The 23925-nt window shown below is 39.8% G+C and overlaps 1 protein-coding gene across 1 annotated transcript in view; it reads right to left on the reverse strand.

The window, feature by feature from the left end:
* Nucleotides 1-5368: 5368 nt before the first annotated feature.
* TBX18 (T-box transcription factor 18) overlaps nt 5369-23925 on the reverse strand; it is a 28740-nt gene continuing 10183 nt past the window's right edge. Inside the window, exons 5-8 of the mRNA XM_001503696.5 lie at nt 19107-19274; nt 15739-15803; nt 9940-10034; nt 5369-8361 (exon numbers count right to left, since the gene is read on the reverse strand). Coding sequence (XP_001503746.1) covers nt 7637-8361; nt 9940-10034; nt 15739-15803; nt 19107-19274 — 1053 coding nt within the window. The 3' untranslated portion in view covers nt 5369-7636. The remainder of the gene's footprint in view (nt 8362-9939; nt 10035-15738; nt 15804-19106; nt 19275-23925) is intronic.

The raw sequence follows: 23925 nt of genomic DNA on the forward strand, positions 1-23925 counted from the left end.
CTCTGAAGGTCACTTGCTTCTCCGTACACCACTCTCCTACTTGATCTCTGAGGACCATCTCTAAATTTTTATATTTGTCTCCCCACCCTCTCAGTATGCTCAAGGTAAAACAGTACACAGCAGACATTGAAACACATGCAATTTCTAGTTCCTCTCTTCCCTGCACACGGGGGTCATCGTACTCAGAAAAAACAAAACAGCAGACGCTACAAGGGAGCCGCCATGATGTTCACTATTCTGAGCCAACCTTCCCCAAGGCAAGGAACTGCTGGAACTTTGTTAACATTCCTTGATAGAAGTGCCTTTTAGGAGTTTCTTTATTATTGCTGAGTGAGAGCTTCTATTTTGTTTGAAAAACATACGGTTCAACTAATTTTCCCTTGAAAATCATTTGGGCAAATTAAGAAAAAGGAATCTGCAAATCTCTGCAATCCATTTCACTAAATACCTTTAAGAAAAAAGTGCAGGAGTTTTTCAAAACCCTAAACAAGCAAGGTCTTCCCTTCCTGCTATTAATAGAGAAATATCTTATTACAGTTCTGTAAACAGGGCTAAATTGAAAAAATTACATTTAAATGATGTTAGGGTTTCCAAAGAAAACCACAAAACAAACTCAGAGCGAAGGCGATAATGCAACCCTGTTGTACCTTGGCGCATGAGCAAGTATTTTGCAGTGACCATCTGTGATAGGAACATTGCAATAAGTGTGAGGGCACCAACTCCCAGAGAAGCCACGAAGCAACACTTTTTTTCCTGCCAACTGTGATATACTGCAGTATGAAGAGTCTTTCCAGGAAACAGCATTTCAACTTTTACAATGCATTTAAAGACACTAAAAGTTTTTTTTTCAGTTTTCTTACCCCAAATGTCTAAACAATGCCAAGTAAACATAGATACTCAATAAATATTTAATAATTGAATAAATATTGAAAGGGCCAAACTTTACCTATGGTAGTAAGAATTTCATGATGCTTTGGGATCCCGTTTACCTTCTCTTTAAGATAATGAAGGATGTATAACTATTCCCCCAAAACAACATTTCAGGTATGTTGGGATAAGGGGTAATTTATCAAGTACTATTAAATTTATGCATCCCAAATCACTTTAAAAATGCTCTTCTGTTACCACTACCACTGCTAAGAAAGTGAAAAGGCAGATTAAAAGAGTTCATCAGGGGCCAGCCTGGTGGCGCAGCGGTTAAGTGCGCACGTTCCGCTTTGGTGGCCCAGGGTCCACCGGTTTGGATCCTGGGTACGGACATGGTGCCGACATGGTGCCGCTTGGCAAGCCATGCTGTGGCAGGCATCCCACATATAAAGTAGAGGAAGATGGGCACAGATGTTAGCTCAGGACCAGCCTTCTTCAGCCAAAAGAGGAGGATTGGCAGCAGTTAGCTCAGGGCTAAACTTCCTCAAAAAAAAAAAAAAAGAGTTCATCACAGTATCTTGGCTCTCACACCAAAAGCACAAGCAACAAAAGAAAGAGATATCTACATTAGATCTTTTCAAAATTAATGATGTTTGTGATGCAAAGGACATCACCAGTAAAGGTAAAAGGCAGCCCACAGAATGGGAGAAAATATTTCCAAATCATAAAGCTGATGAGACTTGTAACTAGAATATATAAAGAACTCTTAAACCTCAATAATTAAAAGAGAACACAATTAAAAATGGGCAAAGGATCTGAGTAAACATTTCCCTAAAGAAGATACACAATGGTCAATAAAGCACATGAAAAGATTCTCAACATCATCAGCAATCAGGCAAATGCAAATGAAAACCATGATGAGATACCACTTCACACCCACCAGGATGGCAATAATCAAAAAGGTTGTGGTTGGGGGGGGGGGGGGGTCAGCCCGGTGGCATAATTGTTAAGTTCTCGTGATCCGCTTTGGTAGCCTGGGGTTCATGGGTTTGGATCCTGGGTGCAGACCTACACATCACTCATCAAGCCATGCTGTGGCTGCATCCCACATACAAAATAGACGAATATTGGCACAGATGTTAGCTCAGGGACAATCTTCCTCAGCAAAAAGAGGAAGATTGGTAACAGGTGTTAGCTCAGGGACTATCTTCCTCACCAAGAAAAAAGGTTGAGGAGGCTGGCCCCATGGCATAGTGGTTAAGTCCAGTGCACTCCTCTTCAGCAGCCCTAGTTCATGGGTTCAGATCCCAGGCATGGACCTACACCCCTCATCAAGCCATGCTGTGGTGGTGACCCACATACAAAATAGAGGAAGACTGGCACAGATGTTAGCTCAGGGCTAATCTTCCTCAAGCAAGAAAAGAGAAAGATAGGCAACAGATGTTAGCTCAGAGTGAATCTTCCTCATCAAAGAAAAAAAAAAAAGGTTGATAATAACAACTATTAGTAAGGATATAAAGAAGTCAGAATCCTTACACATTGCTCGTAAGGACACAGAATAGAGCAACCACTTTGGAAAACAGTCTGAAAGTTCCTCAAAACATTACAGCAGGACGTAGCAATTCCATTTCTAGGCATATACCCAAGAGAAATGAAAATATATGTCCACACAAAAACTTGTACACCAATGTTCTTAGCAGTATTATTCATAACAGCTAAAAAATGGAAACAACTCAAATGTCCATCAACTGATGAATGGATAACAGAAATGTGGTATATACCTACGATGGAATATTATTCAGCAATAAAAAGAAATGAAATGCTGATACATGCTACAACATGAACGAACCTTGAAAACATTATGCTAAGTGAAAGGAGCCAGTCACAAAGAACCACATATTGTACGATTCCATTATATGAGATGTCAGAATAGGCGAATCTATGGGCAGAATGTAGATTAGTGGTTGCCTAAGACTTTGGGGTTATGAAGGGGTGGGAGAAAATGGAGGCAACAGTTAATGGGCATGAAGTTTTTTGCAGGATGATGAAAATGTTCTAAAATTGATTGTGGTGATGGTTGCACAACTCTGAATATACTAAAAACCATTGAATTTTTCACTCTCAGTAGGTGAATTGTATGGTTTATGAATTACATCTCAATAAGGCTGTTATTTAGAAAAATTGTCTTGGGCTTATAATTAAGTTATTCTAGTGACCTAATTAATATAATTTAAAACATGGACATAGGATGTGTATGTTGATCCAGCCTTGTATAAAGTCAACGAATTGCAGAGCAATCAACTGTTTCATATTATTGTGTCTGAGTCTCAGCATGAATAAAACTCTTCAAAAAGACAAGTTCAAGTGTTTTCTCCATGAGGATTGAAATGTATTTTAAATGGACTTGGAATGATGTCTAGATATTTTACTAGATGCCATACTTATTCCAAAGTGAGTTAATTTTATGCCATGCAATTAAAGCATCATGAAAAGGAAATTTTATTAATATCTTTTTCTGTTCACTATAAAGTAGCAAATACATTAAGTACAGTTTCCTTCAAATATTAAAATACTAAAATATGTCCTACATATTATAACTAAATAATGCACAATTCCATTTAAACAGTAAGTTCTAAATAAGACAATAAATTTTAAATAATCCTGGTGGTATTATGTTCTTTGTAGAGATATAGATATGTGTCCAAAAATATAAATATATATTCCAAAAGATATAATAGTTTTATAAAAATATTTTCCTAATATTAAACTGAATATTATTTATACACTAGGATCATATGAATTTTTTTTTTTTTAGGAAGATTAGCCCTGAGCTAACATCGGCTGTCAATCCTCCTCTTTTTGCTAAGGAAGACTGGCCCTGAGCTAACATCTGTGCCCATCTTCCTCTACTTTATACGTGGGACACCTGCCACAGCATGGCTTGCCGAGCGGTGCCATGTCCGCACCCGGGATCCGAACGTGCGGAACTTTGCTTCGCGACTGGGCCGGCCCCGATCATATGAATTTGAAACTGGAAGGAACATTAAAAATTCTCATCCCAGCTGCTCCTTTCACACATAAGAAAACTGAGACCTAAAGTGGTTAAGTTTTTGCTCAAAATCATAATTGGGAACCCATAGTTTGAAACCAAGTTCCCTAAAGCTCAAGGAAATGATGTTCTCATCACACCAAAACTTAAAGAAAGCAAACATTATTTGAAAATCTATCGGCATGTAGAGGGATACCAAGTTATTATATCTGTTGGATCTTTCTCTACTTGAATATGTATTTTTGGTTCACTTCCATCACTGATAATGTTTCTAAGCTTTGACCTCCTGGAAGGCTGCAATCTTGTATGTCTGCTTAACTGTCCACATATTCAACTTCACTGTCAACTTATCTGAGCAGCTATTTTTAAGAATGTGATCAATGAAAGTAAAACACAGCATGGTAATAACTTAATAAGATTATTTCATTTCCAATGGAAGGCTTAGGAAAAGCTTTATGTAGATGAGTCAATGCATTCTTCATGAGGAAACCCAGCACTTGTTACACTTTGAGATAAAATTTTCTTCACAAACATGTCTAATCAGAGAGAGCATTGGTGTAGCATCCATGAACTCTGTCATGACTCCTGAAAGAAGCTCATGAAATGAGTATTTTTAATGGTTCCATGACAGCTTTGGTTTGAGATGCCTCTTCTTGCACCTTCTCCTCCCTATTGAAATCTTCCCAGAATTGCCTTATTCCAAAAATTACTTTTCTCACCTAATAAAATCTCCAGCTATCTCCAAAGCTTCTGCTTATCAAATTCACACTATGGTGTAAGCTGCTGATAGGTTTAAGTATGGTGGACGATGACTAAGGTATTCACATTTTAAAAGTGAGATTCCTTTTGCTCAAAATTTCACTAATGAATGTAAAGAGTGAGTATGATCCTTTGCTATATCAGCAACACTGTGCCCCAACCTCCTCTGGGGGCCTCCAAAGTCTCCTGACCCCCTACATTCCAGAAATCTGGGGTCAGCAACTGGGTGCCCCGCTCGTGAAAAGATGTTGACCCCTGGGAGGGAGCTTGTATGGAAGCAAGTGTTAATTTTCAAAATGTGACTGGTTGTGATAGCCGCAACCTCACCTCATCACAATGTCCCTTGGAATGTTTTCCAGTCAAGGGGCTTAGAAGTGATCTGTCATCACTGGTCAGTGGTACAAGCAGCTCATTCTTGTATCCTTGCCCTTCTCCCCTGGACCCGAAACAAAACATCCCACTCTGCCCTCCTCTTCTCACATTTGAATTTTCATGTGTTCAACATTTGTCAGGGCTTCACCTTCAATGACATGGTCAGGGTAAGAAATTATATTTAACACGTGAGAAATGAACACCAGGCCCATTTCTCCATGCCCTGTAATTGAAAGCTACAGAGTTTGTGTTTGGGGTGTGTGCTTATTCTTGGAACAACACTTACAGACATTTTAAATGATTACCGTCCAAAGTCATAAAAGGGTTTAGTAACACACTTTAATATATAATTTCTTAGGCACTTTTTTAATAAAATACAGATATATAATTATAATTATCAATGCATGTATGGCATTTAATATAAGGATAAAAGACTAGTCTTTGAAGTGACATGGTGATTAATATTTACAGTAAAACCTAAAGGAAATAGCATTTGTACAATATTGCTAAATTTTACAAAAAAAAAAGATTAATAAAAAATTCTACTCATATTATGGTGTCAACTTAAATCACCAACCGCAAAAAGGAAAATGCTCTCCTTATTAATACATATGGGTATAGATCATTACTTTCTGTGTTTTCTCAAGATGGAAAACTTTCTTGTTCTCCTTGAATTATACCAAGCACTGAGGCTGGGATGTTCTCATGAGGACTTTTCCCAAATCTTGGTCAAGGTATTCATGCCATACACAAAATCTTCTACAGACCTGCCTTTGGAAATATTTCATGTCCCTTCATGCTAACCTTAAATCTAAAAATTAATCCTAATTTGATGAATTGTTACAGGATCTGTGAGGAAATTTGTCATTACCTATAAACAGATCATTTCCTGTGCAAATACTGTTCAAAGAGTAATCCCCCTAAATACCTAACAGCAGTGCTGTTTTAAAGTAAAGAGGCAAACCAGGAGCCATACACTTTCCCCATCTAAACTAGGATGAGTTAAAGCAATTCTGTTTAGCACCAAAAGGAAATCACAGTTTTAGCTTGGCAAATATGTGAAATGCAATGAGTCAACGGACAGACACATTGTATCAGTTTCTCAACAGACATAGGTAACCTCCTCATTATGCATTCTTAGCCTTTCCTATTCATTTCACAATGTGCTATCAAAGTTACTTGTTTTGAAAACTTAAACCACGTACACACTATTTTAGTGATTTAAAAAAAAATAATGGTGTTTTCATTGCTCCAGTTTCAAGGTTAAAAATGCTGTTGAGGTTAAAAGTTTTATAGCTCCTTTATCATAATTAGTATCTTCCTCCCCAGTCCTCCAAGAGGCTTTTATAGGAATGGGCCTCGGCCTTTGCACTACAACCCCCAAAAGACAGATTGCTGGAGATAACCCCCTGAAATTCCTTACAGCGTTATTTAACACCGTAAAGGCCCAGAATCGATCTGTTTTGGGAAAGACTCAGACAGAGGGACAAGGTTAAGGAAGGGTGAGGTCTGAATTTGTAGGAGTTTCGAGACATAAGTAGCAGAAATGTCTTTTTCCTTACTGATAGACCATGGGTCAGGAATCTCAAAGCAAGATGGAAAAACATCCTGAATGGGAATACGCACTACAAAGTCCAAAGACTACCTGATGATATTATTCCTCTTGATTTAAAAAGACAGACATTTCTCACTGGCATCCAAGAATTTGAGGTGGATCTATTTTCTTTTTGCCATTCCACTGATACCACATATTCCTTCCCTGGTGAAAATTTGAAATTAAAAATGTGTATAGAACATTCTTTAATTGTCTACTTAAACTAATAAAATAAGCAAAAAATCCAAAATACTGGAAATTTATTCTTCGCAGATGAAGAAATACCTCTATAGGCCCAATGAAAAGTGAAAAAAAAACACAAGCCTCTTCTCCATCTTCCTTAAGAAAACAATTACTACGGGTTATGGATTCTTATAGACCCAAGGTCACCTAATATCTGTGATAAATAAGAACAAGCAGGAAGACAAAAGTTAATCCTTCATAATCACAAAGACCTCAGAACCAATACTAAGACTTCAACTGGCTTTTGCAGTAGGTTCCCACATGTGCCCAAGAAAAGCAGAAATCACTAGTCTCTGTGTGCTGGTTATTGCTGGTTATCAACGCTCAAGTATGAAACTGTGTAGAGCATCCTTCTGATAAATTAAGTTGTAAGTCTTAGTATGGTTGGTATCAATGCCAAGTTTTACGTTTGCCATTTGGTTTTTGAAAGAATCTGAGAACTCTGGTTAAAAATACCATATTTATGCCAATACTCTATGCAACTGGATGAACGAGGAGAAAAAATAGAGGGAGGATGTGGTTTTGCCGGCCACAAAACTCCACATGCTATATACAGTATACATCTATACCATAGATAATTACAGTCTCACCATGAGAAAGTCAAACAAGTCAGTGAGCCTTCATTTTCTATTATATGTACATTTTACAAGCTACTGATAGTTTCTTATCCTATTGCTTTCCAAAAAAAAATAAAAAGGAAAGGAAGAAAGAAAATACATTAGATTCGAATGTAGTTTAACTTAATGGCTTCATCAGACCATATGTGCAGACACTTGAGACGATGACAGAGTTAAGCTTCCTAGAGTCCTAGAGTCAAAGAAACTCTGCTGACCCCCACTGCTAAGCAGGTGTACTCCTTCCACAGGGGGCAACATCTGCCGATCGGTCATGGTCCCACTTGGTGAGGACCCCAAGAAACTTCCTTGGGAAGAAACAATTTTCTCAGGACTGGCAGCCAGTTTGGGGGATGTAGAGAAGTTATATCCATACAAGGCACAGGGACTGTGTAACCTGAAAGTGTTATAGGAACCCTGATGGGTCTGGTTAGTAGCAAAGGCGTTGCTGGAGGGTGAAGGCATGATGTACTGGAGCTGAGGGGACATCCCCGAAATCTGCATGGACAAGCTGGTCTGTGGGCAGCTGAAGGTGTCCCCGTCAGCGCCGCCCATGGACATGTTCACCGAGGCGCCGCTGCTCACGCCCACGTAGGAAGGAGTCCTGGGCGGGGCGAAGGTCTCGCTGGTCTGGTTGGTGAGCCTGTTGTAGGTCTCGGCCAAGGATGTGCTGTATCGGTTGAGGGCGAGCCCCGAGCGGGCACAGGCGGAGTAGTCAGCCGGGGCCAGACTACACAGCTGGCTGGTGTTGGGCCCCAGATGGAAGGCAGGCGAGGAGCAAGGGGAGCCGGACAAAAGATGAGGGTGAGTGGCCGGAACGCCATTCCCGGAACCTTGGAGTAACGTGGAGGAACTTGTGTTTCCTGCAAAAACAAGGTGACACGTAAAGAGCACTGACTCCACAGCAGTCTTTTGCTTTCAATTTTGTAAACACGAGCTAGGCACGGCTGGTGACAAGGGAAGCTATAAAGATGAAATGGAGATAGTCTCGGCTCTCAAGGAATTATTGAAGTGAATTCAGACTGAAATATTTTAAACACAGATCCTCTCAATATTTTCAAGGCAAATTATCTCCCCAGGGACTGATGGGTTTTTTATATTATTATTGCAGAAGTGTTAGGACACTACTACATAGAATTTTCTCCCTCAATTAGCTTTTTCAATTAGCTCATTTACTTTAATAAATATTACAAATACTGACTTTCCAAGCAACTTTACAGAAAAAAAATTTCATCTTATTCTGCATCTTGTTCCAAAAGTGTATCCATTGCCTCTCTTCTAACCACCTTTTACCCTTTCTTTTAGCAGAGCTTGCTCTGGATCAATATATTTTCTTGCAAGAAAAAAGAAGGAACTCAAAGGAAAGAGCCAAAACTGGTCAAAGGCACATCCAGCCTCAAACATCTCTGCAGCTGCCCACTGCAAGCTTGTGCATGTCAGTGGTCAGTGACTATAGCATGCAGTGCTTGGCTATTGCAATAGGCAATAGTCTAGAACTTGAAAAATTTCATTTCCAACCAGAAAACAGGTTGGTGAATCACATGTTAACACAAGAGCAGAAGTTCAGCAAAGAAACAGCCCTGTGAAACTTACAGAGGGTGGTTAACCTTCCTCCAATCAATAATGGTGGTGGGGCTGGCTCCCTGTCTCTGGATCTGCTGGCAGATTGATGTTTGCAAACCTGACAGAACTTAGGCAGGGAGGAGAATTCCAAGGGGCTGGACAGGTTGTAAAACCTTCATTGCTCTAGTGACAGTGTTTTATATAGCTTCTGAAAATAATCTAAAAGCCCAATTCAACCAATGATAATTACCTAAAACCCAGCATGTGAAATTCTCACCGGGGTGCTGGGCAGGATCCTTGTAAAGAGCATGAGGGCAGGGGTGGGCCAGAGTCCTACGTACTGAGCAGAGAAGGAAGTGTCATCCCTTTGCAGGCAGCTCCCTCTGAGGAAACACCAGCCCTGACTTGTGGGAAATACTCAGAGGTGAGCCCAAGGAAGTCTGCCTGAGTGGGCCTGAACTTCTCATCATAAACCCAACAAAATAACCCTGCCTAGAGGGGATTCTGCTGAAGGAAGAGAAGAAAGAAGCTGGCAAGACAGGGTGAACTGGGACGGGCATTGGCGATTTCGCATGAGGTGCACCTGGCACCAGAGCCCACTAGTCCACTTGTAATTTTAATAGGAGATTTAAGCGTGAGGTAAAGGTCATGAAATATATAGATAGCCTAAAACATCCGAGACTTAACCTACAACCACAACAGCCGTTTCTCGTGGTTCATCTCCATACCACACAGAAGAGAGATGGAACCTGTAACACGACAATGTTAGTGCCGGGGTCGCCATTGTACATGTAAATAGTGACTTGTGCGTTTTTCAGTGCCTGAGCTTCTTGGCAGGAACTGGCTGTGTATGTGACCCAGGAGACGTTGTGATTTACCTTGCTTGGGAATTCCAGGGATATCTTCAAAGGTGAGAGTCCGCAATGAAGGTCTCCAGAATGCATAGGACTCCACAAGGGCTTCCAAACCCATTCTAAATGGAAGAGTCAGGATGGGGATGGACAAAAGAAGCCTAGTTAGGAGCAGTTGGAGCTTTCACCAGTAATAAGTAGCTCAGAACACACCACTGGTGTTGACAAGGCCCCCACATTGGCAGGTTAGGAGCTGGGCACAAGCAGAAAGAAACGCTTCAGAGATGGGCTACTATTCTGCCACCAGGAGCACTAGAGAATGGAAGCCAACAAGATGTCCTGCTACTGTTCTCAGAAAACTAAGCCAGCCTCGGGGGTTAAAAAGCTGTCTCCTTGGGCTAAGGAGCTGAGGTGAAGAGCTTCCATCCTAGCTGATGAGTCCAAGGCTCTGCTGTGCTCTGGAACTTACATTACTTCTCCATCTGATGAGGAAAGCTCTACCACAAAAGCATGTCCCTGGAAAGCCACCTCTTGTCTGAGAGGCACTTATGCCATCTTTCGGTGCCTTGGCAGCCAGCTTAAAAGAGCACTCATCCAAAGGAAACAGACTTCTCTCTCAGGGCACGATCTCTTCCACACCCAGGGCAGTGAGGGTGGGCTCTCCCTCCAGCAACAGGAGGTCCAGGGTGAGCAGGACTGGCCTCGCAGTCCCGTGTGTGGGAGGATGGCAGAAAGGAGATCTCACAGGGCAATCTGGGATATGCAGCTAGGATCAGTATCAGACATGATGTTAAGGCCCCTACATACACTTCATGAATGGATACGTAAAGAGACAGGATAAGTGGGTCACGGACTACTTACATGATATATGCATATTTTAAAACAAGGACAACTACACTAACTAGATACATAAGTCTCCTACCATGCGTGATTCAGAGTCTTCCCCTCTTTATATCAGATAACTGAGTTCTCTGGGTTCTGGAAATGAGGCCCTTCACTCCATAACCCATTCTCCAGACCTCACTACATTTCCCTTGACCACCTTGGTCCTAAGCAATTTGTTAATCTAGATAACATTGTGCTTTTCAAGAAACAGCTCCATTGTGGGGAATGTCTGCTTCCTGAGTGTCAAACAATACTCAGACATCTCTTGTGCTTGTTAGATACAGTTTTATTTAATACAGACAATCTGTATTTAATGCAGATATTAAAGAGAGAACCTATCTTTAATAGCCTAGACTCAACATGTTCCCTCCTCTGGATTTCCTGCATCCCCAAGTCATGACTATGAACTAAGACTAGAGGAAGCTGCCCCACAGAGTCGTGCCACCTACACAACATGGTGAAAGCTCTCTAAACACCCATGGCAAGTGACTGTGCAGATTAAACCATGTCATCTGCCCTTCTGTTCCAAGGTTTTACACATGAAATTTGCTTCCTTAGAATGTTTGGAGTATAGTCTCCATTAATTTGTTGATTTCTGTCATGACTGCATGAGGTGCATGACTATCCCATCTTAGTGATGGAAGGAGACAGCTGTGTGTGTGGATGGGTGGCGTGTGTGCATGCACAGGCTTGAGTGCATGAACCATCCTCACGTGAGTCCACCCATGGGGCTGAGTCATCTCTGAAGTCACAGGTTCAGGGGGGTGCTGTGCTGGGAGTGCTTCAAAGAGCCGTCAGCATCCCCACACAGGTGTTCGTGCTGGGCTGCCAAGGGGAGAGCAGGGCACAGAGTGGACCTGCACGTGCCCCACGTGGGCTGCTCTGAGAGGGAGGGGCAGAGTCTGGCTGTGCATGTAATCAGTGTGCCACAGCCACAGGACTATTTAGTGGAAAGGACACTGGATTGGGGTTCCGGAGAACTGGGCCGTGACTGCAACTCATTAAAACCCACTGTGTGACCTTGAGCAAATGTTTTAACCTCCTTGGACTTCAGTTTCACAGGAAGTGAGGATCAGAATACAGAAACTCTGCATCCTCTCCTAGCTCTAACGTTCTTTGCTACAAAGTGACTTTTCCCAAACCAGACATCATTTCTGTAGGTGACTTCCAGCCAAATCCAAGATCACGCCACTCAGTACTATTTCATAGATATTCAAGTATTGATTTGAGGGCAGTTTGGCAGCCTGGTCAGTCCCCAAACCCCATGCAGCCTGAAGGTTGCATGTAATACTTGACTAATGAATGCTGGGTGCTGTTTAGCTGATTATATTTATCTTGTGCTAATACTAAATTTTTATGACTTTCCAGAAACAACCTTCTTTAAATGCAAAAGAATGTTAGAACACAGTTTTATATAAAACTGCTTTTTAATTATCACATAGATGAGTTTTAGTAATCACAGTTTTAAATATTAAGGATACCAAAGTGGTCATGGAGTGGTTTCAAGGGGAGTTGACTAAGAGGTAAGTAATGAGTATCCACTGGACTTAGAAATTTACTAACTATAGAGATGAGCATTACTGCATTATTTGCTTTAGCAGCGCAAACTTCGTTATGCTTCAAATACAAATCTGTGGACCAAATTCTTAGGGAGAAGTTATTGATCATCACAAGCATAGAACCCTAAGCTTTAAAGAGATGCTCTTAGGTGACATATCTACAAATGCTTTGATTTGAAGTTATTCATGTTTTTCTTGAGGCTGCTATTTCACACTGCAAGTTCCAGAAAGGATTTCAGGCTATTTTGCAGGAAATAGTTATAAAATATTTATTAGCTGAATCTGGACTTTTTTTTTAAAAAGCCTTCATTTTCTCCAGTAATGGAGACTTTTCCTGGCCAGTTAAAGAAAAGATAAAAGGCACCTCCTGCAGGAGTGTAGCGAAGGCGATAATTTATACAAGATGCCTTTGAACAATTTCCACTTTTTATCACCACCCTAATTTATGCTATCAAATGGCCAAGTTTATTTAGTAAAATGGTTGTTTTTCCTGACGTATTTAAAGAGAAGAAATTTTTGTACCTTCCTGAGTAAAAAATTTTATAGGGTCAAACCTAAGGCCTAACTGAAGAATGAAGCTATTCTCAGCACATAAATTCTCTTTCACGTAGCGAATGTCTTGCAGGAGAGCTTTTAAGGGCTGAAGCTACTGATTCCTATAAAATAGGCTGTAGAACCATAAACAGCCAGGAAGGGATAATTTTTAATTAAAGCAATTGTTTTATAAAGTTTAAAAAAGTCACAAGACCATGTTTATTTCTGGTCCTGCTCAATTTGTTTATTTCATGTATGGGGAAAAATTTAAATAGAATCTATTTTAAAAAGCAATAACAACAACACAACAGAACCAGGAATCATTAAGAAATGTATTGAATTTCTTCTCAGGGGTTTTCTTCTCTATTAATACAGGAAAAAACACGCCCTCTCCCCAAGCCCTCAACACCAAGCACCTTCCAAGGCTTACATCTAATTCAGACTCTGTTTTATCTTAAGGAAAATAATACATAAGTTAGAAATATTTAAAGCTGACCAAATTCTCTCTTCTCCATGTAAGTGTCTTTTGCATTTATCAATGGAAAGTGTTAAAATCAGATTTTTTTACATGGGCAATCTTGATTTATAGATATTTAGCATTCCAAAGTGAGCGCTGATGAGCTTATCTGTGATAAGCAGGACAAGTAATTTTAATGAGAAAAAAGGTAAAACTACTCATTTCACTAACAAGAAAGCTAAGAATAGACTCAACATGTTTTCCCTGTACTGAGATATTGTTTAAACATCTGGAGCAAAATAAAAATCTTAAATTTTAACAAAATTTTAAAAGTGTTAATATATAATTCATTGTTTTCTGTATGTCCATTAAAAAACTTTAAAAGTTTTAGAGTCAGGAAAGAAATAGTAGCAAGCACCATGATTCCACGCTAATATACTCCTGAAACAGCCAAAAGGAAGGAAAAATTCATATCAAACTTAGCATTTTGACCTTACCATACCAAACAAGGGACTGAATTCATTTTCACCAATGCCAGTCATGTTTTTCACTGACCAAATTTTGAAAACCAAATATCTTTTCATTATGCTGACAAATCTAGGATTCTTCCCGAAAACTTGTCATATGCATCTTATCATCACGCTTCTCCTTGTAGAAGGTTTATTCATTATTATTACCTACCAAAAATATACCTTTAAAAATACGTTTTAATTTGTTGCTTCAAAATGAGCAAATAGGGTACAAGCAGTGTGAACAGCAGTGGGGCCTCTGCCAGAGCTGCCCTCCAGGAGGTCTCGGACAGAGCTCCCGGCTGTCTCTCCAAGCTGCAGTGCCGCCCTCCTGGACTTTCAGCGAGTTTTAATATATTTTATTTTCTGCTTAAGAAAAATGAACTGCAAGCAATAAATACTATTCTTCTATAACCAAAACCACAAGAAGATTCCATCAAAGTATTTGTCACAGTGGAAAAGGAGTCATCCCAAAGCTCCCTTCAGTCACCTCACCAGTGACCATCTCAGTTACTAAATTGTTCGATTTTCAAAAACTCCTCTGAAAAGCAAAGTCAACCAGGAGCTAATGTAAGATAACAAAAGCCAAGCAAAGTTCTTCTCCTCCTTGAAACAGACATGTAAAAAGACAGAATACTTTGCATACAGCAGACACCGCGTTTCAGGGCTACCTGCCACTCTCCCTTCAGAGCGGGGAACTTCAGAGGTAAGCCCTGTGAGTAGTGAGTCTTGTCGATCTATCTGCACTGAGCTAAAGGCTGCTCTGCTGTCGATGCATTTTAGTCGCATGTTAGTCCTGACATTGCACGGTGTTTAAACAATGCCTATATGAAGATGAAATCGGGATTCTGCAAGCACTTGAATGTATTCTGAGAAACAGTCTGTGTCTATACCTACCTACTCCAATTAATCAGCTGAAAGAACTAAAAATCTGGACTACCACCAGCTTGCTTTCTCTCTAAAACTTTAAATGAAGTTGTCCCTAAAATAAGATAATAGGGGATTTGACTTCATGTAGACACAGCTTATCAATATCAAGTTTTCATGGAGTATTAGAATAATTTCTGGAATAAAGTAATAAAAATCACACACACAGGTCTTTTTAAAAACAAAATGCTCTTAAAAACATTTACGTCAAAGCCTTACCCTGAAAAGGCATTTGGAGAACGTTTGTCTATTATTGTCTATTACAATCAACAGTTATTTTAGAAAATGTTGCACCAAACTATATTGGAAGAGAAGCATATCAATAAATTCAAAAAAACTCTTGGCACACAGACTAGGGTGATCTGCTTTTTGATAAAATTAATAGAGTGGAATTCATTGTTGTAGCTCTCCCACTTAGTACAAACACCATAAAACACGACACAGAAAAAATAAACAAGTGTGTGGCTGTCAGCCGAGCCAAGACAAATTTGGAAACTAAAGAACATCAGCTCTCTTGGCAATGGGGAGCGGTTTCATATTCTAGTTAGAAGTCTGAGGGAACAAGAGACTTCATCATACTCTGAAGGCAGAATCAAGAGATGGTTGTAACATCGCTAATTCTAAACCCAGAGCAGATGCAGAGAAGATATTGACGGGATACTGAAGCCCCTGGCCCGTAAGGCAGGCTCCCCATGGACCCTTCAGAGGCAGCTCACACTCTGTACCCCAAGAGCTTCCATTTTCACCCCAGCATTGCACATCAAAGTTCCCATTAGGAACATGCGGGTCACAACTCTACACCCTAAATAAGTTACATCCAACATCCGATAGTGTTAACGAATTTAACCTCATCAGAAATGATTGCAAAACCATGTCAGTAAATTAAACTGGTTGCTTTGTAATGGAAAATTCACAATTAAAAAATCAGATATATTTATCACCACCAGAATGCTACCTGTTCCGTCCAGAGTCCCGAAAGCCTTTGGCAAATGGATTCCTATCTATCTTCAGGCGAGTGATCTGCAGAGTAGAAAAAAAGATCACATCAAATCTTATTACAAATGCCAAGGTGATTATAAATGGAAATGATGGAAGAGCTACAAGTAATTCCAAAACTAACTGTCAGAGGATTCTATTGTGTTTCTCTCCCCTATTTCCCAGGTATTTTATCATCTTAGCAACAAAGCTAGAAGAAAATTTCAGAAATCACCTAGAACATCTATGAAAAAGACACACTCCCACCTCTATTCAAGCTCCAAATAGAAAAAAGTTTGTTTTGCTTTTCACATCATTAGAGAAGGAGATTCTGAATCATCTGTGGACACTTTGCCCTGTGCGACAATCCCTCTGAACTAGAGTTCTTCCCTTTAATTCTGTGATATGATTTAATCCTGTTTCTCTTGCAACAGTGGTGACAGGGAACAGCTAATCTCCAACCACTATTTAACAGCCATTTATACACTTGAATGTTGTCAGGCTCCTACGAAGCCTTGTCTTCTTCAGAATTAAATAACTCCTTTAAATTTCCTGCCTCCGTATTTTTCTTTGTCTCTCCTTGAATCGTCTTTGTGGCTCTCATCTGAAAGTTTTACTCTCTCTTCTTTTATCTGTGGAGTCCTGACCTAGTCAGCACATTACAGTGAATGTCTAACCAGAGGTAACCACTATGTGAAGGTTCTGGTGGGTAAATCTTATACCTGTAGTAGAAATAAAAGATTATTTTGTTCTTGCTGAGGAAGATTCGCCCTGAGCTAACATGTGTGCCAATCTTCCTCTATTTTGTATGTAGGTTGCCACCACAACATGGCTAACAAGTGCTGTAGGTCTGCACCAAAGATCTGAACCTGCAAACCCAGGCTGCCAACATAGTGTGCTGAACTTAACCACTACACCATGGGGCCAGCTCCAAAAGATAACTTTAGCTACAGTTCTAATTTATTGACCAGCTTTTTGCACACTAAGACCTCAAGATTTGGGGGGAAACTTTTACAAGTGGTCTAAGTGTTTTCATTAAAAGCGACTTGTTTTCAGCTACACCATCTTAAAATTGACACTAATAAATAACATCCCATCCATTTCTTACCAGACCGTCACTTTGCCCAAAGGGACTGACAGCCCATTTTCTAAGAGGCACATCATGTTTTGTTTCTACGTTCCTTGGTTCAGTGGAATGCACAAAGTTAATGAACATACTTCTGATTGCACCACTTGGCTAAGGATGAACATTGTTGGGTAACACTAAGGCAAGAAAGGCATCTTTGGAAAGTCATCTGCAATCCCCCATATGGTCCTGTGTGTGCTCAGCCATCCTCCATTCATCTGTGCAACACCTAAGATACATGTGCTCCATGTGGTATTGTCTTCACATGTGGATAAAACTACATTATAAATGATATAATGTAAGGGTTTGCTAATTAATCCACCATGTCTGACAATGTCATTGAAGGAATTCATTATGAATCATTATAGCGCGATTCTCTGTTCATTTAAATGTTCAGTAACATTAAATAATTTAAATGTTTACTTAAAATAGTATTTTTAAAGAGTACAGATTTATATAATGGTGACTTGTCTAAATAGAGATATATCACAATTATCATTATTTTTATTATTAACATAACATCTATTGAGTGCATACCATGTATGCTATACTAGGAGTTTTACGCATATTATTTCATTCAATTTTCATGACAACTTACGTGTAGCTATTATCCCAACTTTATGTTTTCTTTTAAACTGAGGTTTAAGTTTCTTACAATCATAAGTTACTAGGCAGTAGGACTAGGCTGGGACCCCAGGCTTGAGAGCCCATGCTGTTAACCACCAGGCTTACCAATTTTCCTTAAGTTCTTCAAAAGAGTAGTGGGAAGTTAAAAAATGAACATGATTGCATTTTATCATTATCAATTTGCCACCTTCTGATTTTTCCACCCTCCTAATTGATTTATCAACATTTGCTAATCGGTGTTAGTCACCAGCACGTACCAACAGCCCACTGCCTCTGTTTACTGTATCACAGAAGATGGGAGAAAACACACATATAACACTGTTTATATGTGTATATGTGAGAGAGACAGAGACAGCAAAAGAAGATGCACTGGGGTTGTTAAAAAGGTACTAAATGCTTCTCTTCTTTACTCCTCACGCATTACTTTTTCCTTAAAAAGAAATCATTTTCTGCACCTAACACATTTTAAGAATATCTTCCTCCTTATCTCCAGCCCTCCTAAAGGTAGACTTCATGTCTCTTCCTAACAGCCTCTATAGATGCATGGCAATGTGAACGTGAGGACAGACAGCTTCGGCTGTGGGGCTGGTGTCTCCGTGGGGGCGAGAGCCTCAAGCCACTCAGCCCTGAAGGAGGACACGCAGGATGGGGTCAGAATCTTCTTCGAAGCTTCAAAACAACAGAAACCACAACAGAGGGATTATAAAGCCTTAAAATTTTAACTGCGATGAATGTAAATGTGAGGAGAAGTGGGGACCTAACATGATTCTGCTGACCACTGAAATTAAGAAAGAAAATCTACCACCGACCACATCAGTGTCAACTACATTGCTGTTCCTTATGAAAACTGGCCAGAATTGCATGGATTAGATAATTGCCTCCATTCAATTCTCTACCTACTTGACACAGCCTCAAAGAAATGTTCATGCTTACACATATAAAAAGACATATGTCACTTCTCAAATTATTTATAATTTTCTGAAAGGACTACTCCACCATCGCTGATCTCTCAGACTATAAGCTTGCCCAGCACCCTCTAGCACAACGAAAGCATATCTTGAAAGAAATCGCCCTTTTTGTAACTATACCAAAATGACTATATATATAAATGCTTCTGAAATATTTTTCATAATACATGAACTGTAGTTTTAAAATAAACTGAGCTACCGAATCCCACGCTCTGCTTTACAAATCACGTTTCGTATTTTACATGTCTATTTCCTAGGCAATGCTCAGCTTTTCCAATGTTAATTACGGCATCATGACACAACATCTCAAAATGGAAAGTAAACTTACACCATCAGTCATGAGACACATTCTTGTCTAAAGAAATCCTCACTGGAGTAGACTACTTGAGGAGTTATGGATAAAGAATTGTTATTAGAATCTGTATACTCTGGACGTCATATAGGGCAACTGCTTTGTGACAATTCATAACATTTGGATACAGTGAAAGGATTATATATATATATAATATATACAATAGAAAAGCTTAGATATTGTATATATAAAGGATTATATATATATAATAGAAAAGCTTTCTATTTACACCTGAAATGAAAAGTCTAGAAAGATACCAATTCTGAGAACAATACCTGCTGATTCTGATAAGCGGTGACGGTCGTGAAGACAGTTTCTGGGAAGGAGAATGCCTTCACTCCCTCCCCAGATGGAACAGGCTTGATGGGAGAAAGATCATCTCCACAGTCTTTACGGATGACGTGGACTCGAGGTTGGTATTTGTGCATAGAATGAAGAATAATCTATGTCAAGGAAAGAAAAGCCAAATTTATCAGGAACTTCTGCCCAATCTCAACACCACGACTAAATATTTAACGTGCCAAATAAATCCCAGTTGGAAGTGAAAATTTCCAAGGATGCAGAAGTGTCAATTTAATAAAGTCTATTATTTTGGGAAAGGGAGGGCTGGGAAGTTGTGCATAAAAATACAAAAGAAAATCATTATTTTGGTGGAACCCTGTTTACAACCACGTGAACTTAACATCAAATTGTCTATTGCTGAAAATACGAGGATAAATTCATAAGCGTTTTATTTGTAATGAGCCGAATGGAACTTAGAGTCCAAACCAATAAAACTAAAAATGTGATTGAAATGATTATTTAAATTCCACCACACCCATCCCCTAAAAATAAGTATTTGCACACCAAGGTTTTCTAGAGAACATTTTTCCTCTATTAGTGACACAGTATGTCTATTCAAGGACAAACGGGATTTTAAGGATACTTCTGGGTCTGCCTTGCGTGCAGCTCACAAAGTCTCTGCTTTGCCTGGAGAGCCCAGTGTCCGTGCCTCCGTCACAACAAGGCCTCCAAAACCCAGATGCCCGGGGATAGAAAAGCTGGCTCCCTCAGACTCTGCTAAGGGAATCTGGTAATACGGTTCAACCATCTTCTACCCGATGATTCCACTTCTGAGAATTTCTCTTAAGGAAATATTCCAAATCCAGAAAAGCATTTCGTGAACAAAGATTTGCATCACACCCTTTATAACAGTGGAAAAACTATAAACTACTTACTTGAGTAGGCTGGTTAGGTAAATGAAAGTTCACACAGTGGGATACGGTATTATTCAGCCATTACTAATGCTGTTCATGACATTTTTAACCACATAATGAAATGCAACTTTTTAAATCTTAAATGGTAAAAAAGGATCCAAACTGTCACAATGACATAAAAATAGATAGTAAAAAGGACCCATACAAAGATATTAACAGTGATCGTTTCTAGAAGATGGGGTTGTGGGTGAATTTTTTCTTTATGTGTTCTTTCCTTTTGAGGCGGAGGCAGTGGGGTCAAGAAATAGCCTCATCCAGTGGGATTTTCTATTTGCTCTGGTCTTCCATATTCAGGTATTCAGTAACGAATTTAGTTAGCAAACCTATGTCTTTCCTGAGCTATTAGATTTGAATTCAGGTTTTGGGGTATTAGGAGTTTGGAGGAGAAGTACTTTTAAAAGTCTTGGAAAAACACACTGTTTGACCCACCTCAAGTTTTTCAGAATGCAGGCAGTTTAATAAGCCAAATTCAGAACATTTAATCAGCCGAAACACAAACAGCCTGCTACCTGGAGAGTATGTTTGCTGCCAGAAGAGGATGTCTTTACCCTCTGGTAGTAACCAGTGCTGTGGTCAGGGTTCTTTTTTCTTTTTTCTTTTGCTACCCTAACGTTTTCTTTCTATCAGTGGCAGAAATGCCTGGACAGCAGATCTAACATTCGTGCCCACCAGACTTGCTTGATGGGGATGCAGCTTGAGTATGAAGAAAAAGTGAGTGGGGATGATAGCTCTCATCCCCACCTGCGGACACACACAAATCTGCAACTCTGGAAAAGCTTCTTTCCATGTCTAAAAAAGGACAGAACTCCAGTAAGCCATTAGTGGCTCATGAAATCAACTTGAAGGGTTGCCACCAGGCATTTTTTTAAAGAAATAAAGTTATAAAATAAAGTAGAAAAATAGAGTGTGCTGCTTATAGTAAGGATAAGTACTGTATTGCCAAAACCTTGTTACTTTTGCGTGTATATGTGTGTGTGCACGAGGTCATGACATAAAACGTATATATTGCTGTGAGTCAGATAAAAAGTTTAAAAACACAGAAGGAAAATTTAATTCTAATAACCCTAATGATCAGCAAATCCCAGAGCAGAAGAAAAATTGGAGAAAGCTACTTTACATTAAACAAATAAAAATGAGTTCATAGCCAATTTCAGAAGATGAGAATGAACTGACTTGGAATGAAGGAAACAAAATGTGATTTGAGTTTCTATTTACTAGTCAATGAAAAGTAGGTTCTTGTTTTATGAAGTCTTTGTTGCGTCAAGCAGATTTCTCCATAGCTACACAAATTTTAATTGTATTTGCTTGTTTATATCCTTCTGGGTTTTTTAAATGACTTAAAGTAGATTATATTGGGGCAGGGTACAGAAATAGCCAATGTATGCCTATGTTTCCACATTAAAGGGCAACTGCCCATAGAAACCTGAAGATGATTCAAGCAAAATAATATACTTTCAATATTATGTATAAGAATTTAGTACATCCCCGTTTTTAGGGAATGCTAAACAAGCCTCAGTTCTTTATAAAATAGCATTATTTGCTTTTTAATGAACTATCAAACGTACAATGACCAGTGGTCGATAAAATTTTGCTTATTTAATTCAACGAGTAGAACCAGGAGAGCCACTGGCCTTATAAACAAGGAAACCACAATAATAATGCCCATTACCCAAACTCAGATCATTATATCTGATCTGCATGCTCCATGTTCTCTGTTCTGTTTAGATGGAGGGTATTTTTTTCTTTTTGGCATTACCTATTGGCACAAATAGTCACATGGATCTATGTCCATAAACACCGGGTGCTTTCCCATGTGAAGGTTAACACGTGTTTTTTCTGCTTTAAAGACCTAGGTTTGTGTTGAAAGAAGCAGGATATTACTTATTTCTGATCTGACGGGGCTAAAGTGTCTGCGGTTTGACAGACACGCCAGCTGCGTCCAGTCTTACAAAACAGCTCAATAGGGAAACACTACCTGCTGACTCTGGAAATTTTCTAGATGACCTAAATGCCAGCATTGGAACAAGTCAAGCAAAGGATCAAGGAGGAGCAAATAACAAAAACCTGGCTCCCTGCACTTTGGTGATACCAGATCCTGACTCACTTTAAACGGCAGAGGTCAAGGCAGTAACACCTGGTTGCAAGCTCCACAGCAAGGTGACCTTGTTTTTGTTTCAGACGTGATGCTATATATAAAGCCCTCCTTTCAAATGTGTACTTTCAAGTTCCTCAGCTCATTTGACTCACTCAAAATCCTCTGGTTCCAATATCACTCATGAGAAAGCCAAGCCTCAGAGAGTGGAACTGACTTGCCCTCCAACACGAATGTGTTGGCCCGCTAAGCTGTTGCAAGTTCCTTCCAGCAGGGAGATCTGAGCAATCTCCTGTGTAATATCTTTTCTCCCTCCCTGACTCTCGAGCATAAGTGAGAAGAGGGTGAGGACAAACCAGAGCTAGAGTGACTCTATGTTATTGACTCCTCAGCAGTCCCTGGGAGTACAGGCCGTCCCACAGGTCCCCTGGCTGTGGCCACCTGGCCGTGCTTCCTTCCAAAGCACCACAGCACTGTGGGTACAAGTCCTGCCTAGGCTTAAGGTGCACTGTTACCTGTTAAATGTCTTCTAATTCTTTGGAAAAATACTCATGTAAATATTTCCCTCCAGATGGAAAATTCCAGATGAATAGGGAATTACGCACATGATGAGGAGGAAATACCCTACCCACACATGCTAAGCATCTGCTCATGGGCAGCCCAAGGACCAGTCTTGGTTTGTGTACAATCCAACATAAATCTGGCTACAGATTCCCTAAGAAGCAAGTGAGGATTATAAAGTTTTCACAATATTCAAAGTTTAGCTGCAGAGCAGTGGGACATTTCCACTCTAGATTCTCACCAATGTTCCTCTCTAAACAATCCCTGGTCTTTGAGAAGATGAAAAGTCACTTTGGAGAAAACTTCAATGGCACATGATCTCATGTCTCATGCCCTCCAGGGCCCTGTCACAGCCTGTGAGGATTTGAGTCATGCAATCACTCTGTGTTTAATAAAAGTCCCAGGTCTACATGGAGATCTCAAGTCACTATGTTGAACGTTTATGCATCTTTAGGAAAGTAAAACCGGGAACTGAGAGGACCAAAAAAAGTAAGAAAACAATTTAGAAAGCAAGTTAGCAAATCACCTCTCATTTCGTTTGAGTCTAGAGCTTGATTAGTTAGGGATTAGCGCCACTGCTTTTAGAACTGGGTTGGGAGGGAGTGGCGTCAACCATATAAGTACAGAGGGGTGAGTCCCTGCGAGATCTCTGCATCAGGAAAGAATTAGAAACTCCCATCCAGTGGTCCTACTGTCTTCTTAGACCCCGAGTCACATCAATAATAGAATAAGAAACAAATGCCTAATCACTAGCCTTATTTGGGTTCATCAAACTGAGTAAACAAACACCACAGACACCTTCTGCACAAAGCCTTGCCAGTCTCTCCTGGCTGGAGGATTATGGTGTCTGTCCTTCTCTGAGCTGACAGCATAGTTATCCGTGTGCATGTCTTCTCTCCCCATCTAGGCTGGAAGGTTCCTGAAGGCAGAGACTAGCTTCTTATCTTTTACTACATTTCACAAAGTCTTCGAAAGTAAGTTTTTAAAATAAATAACAGAAAAGAGCATTTTCCATCCTACATTCCCCTCTAGTATCTGATACGTACATTTTTCCCACTTGCAAAGGCAATTTCCTTGCTTCTAAAATGCACAGGTACATATCTTTCTCTTCCTGTTCCCCACACACATTACTACCTCCCCCTATGAAAGTATTAGCCAGCCCTGGTGGTCTAGTGGTTAAGATTC

Source organism: Equus caballus, chromosome 10 (assembly GCF_041296265.1).
Source record: "Equus caballus isolate H_3958 breed thoroughbred chromosome 10, TB-T2T, whole genome shotgun sequence".
Lineage (NCBI taxonomy): Eukaryota > Metazoa > Chordata > Mammalia > Perissodactyla > Equidae > Equus > Equus caballus.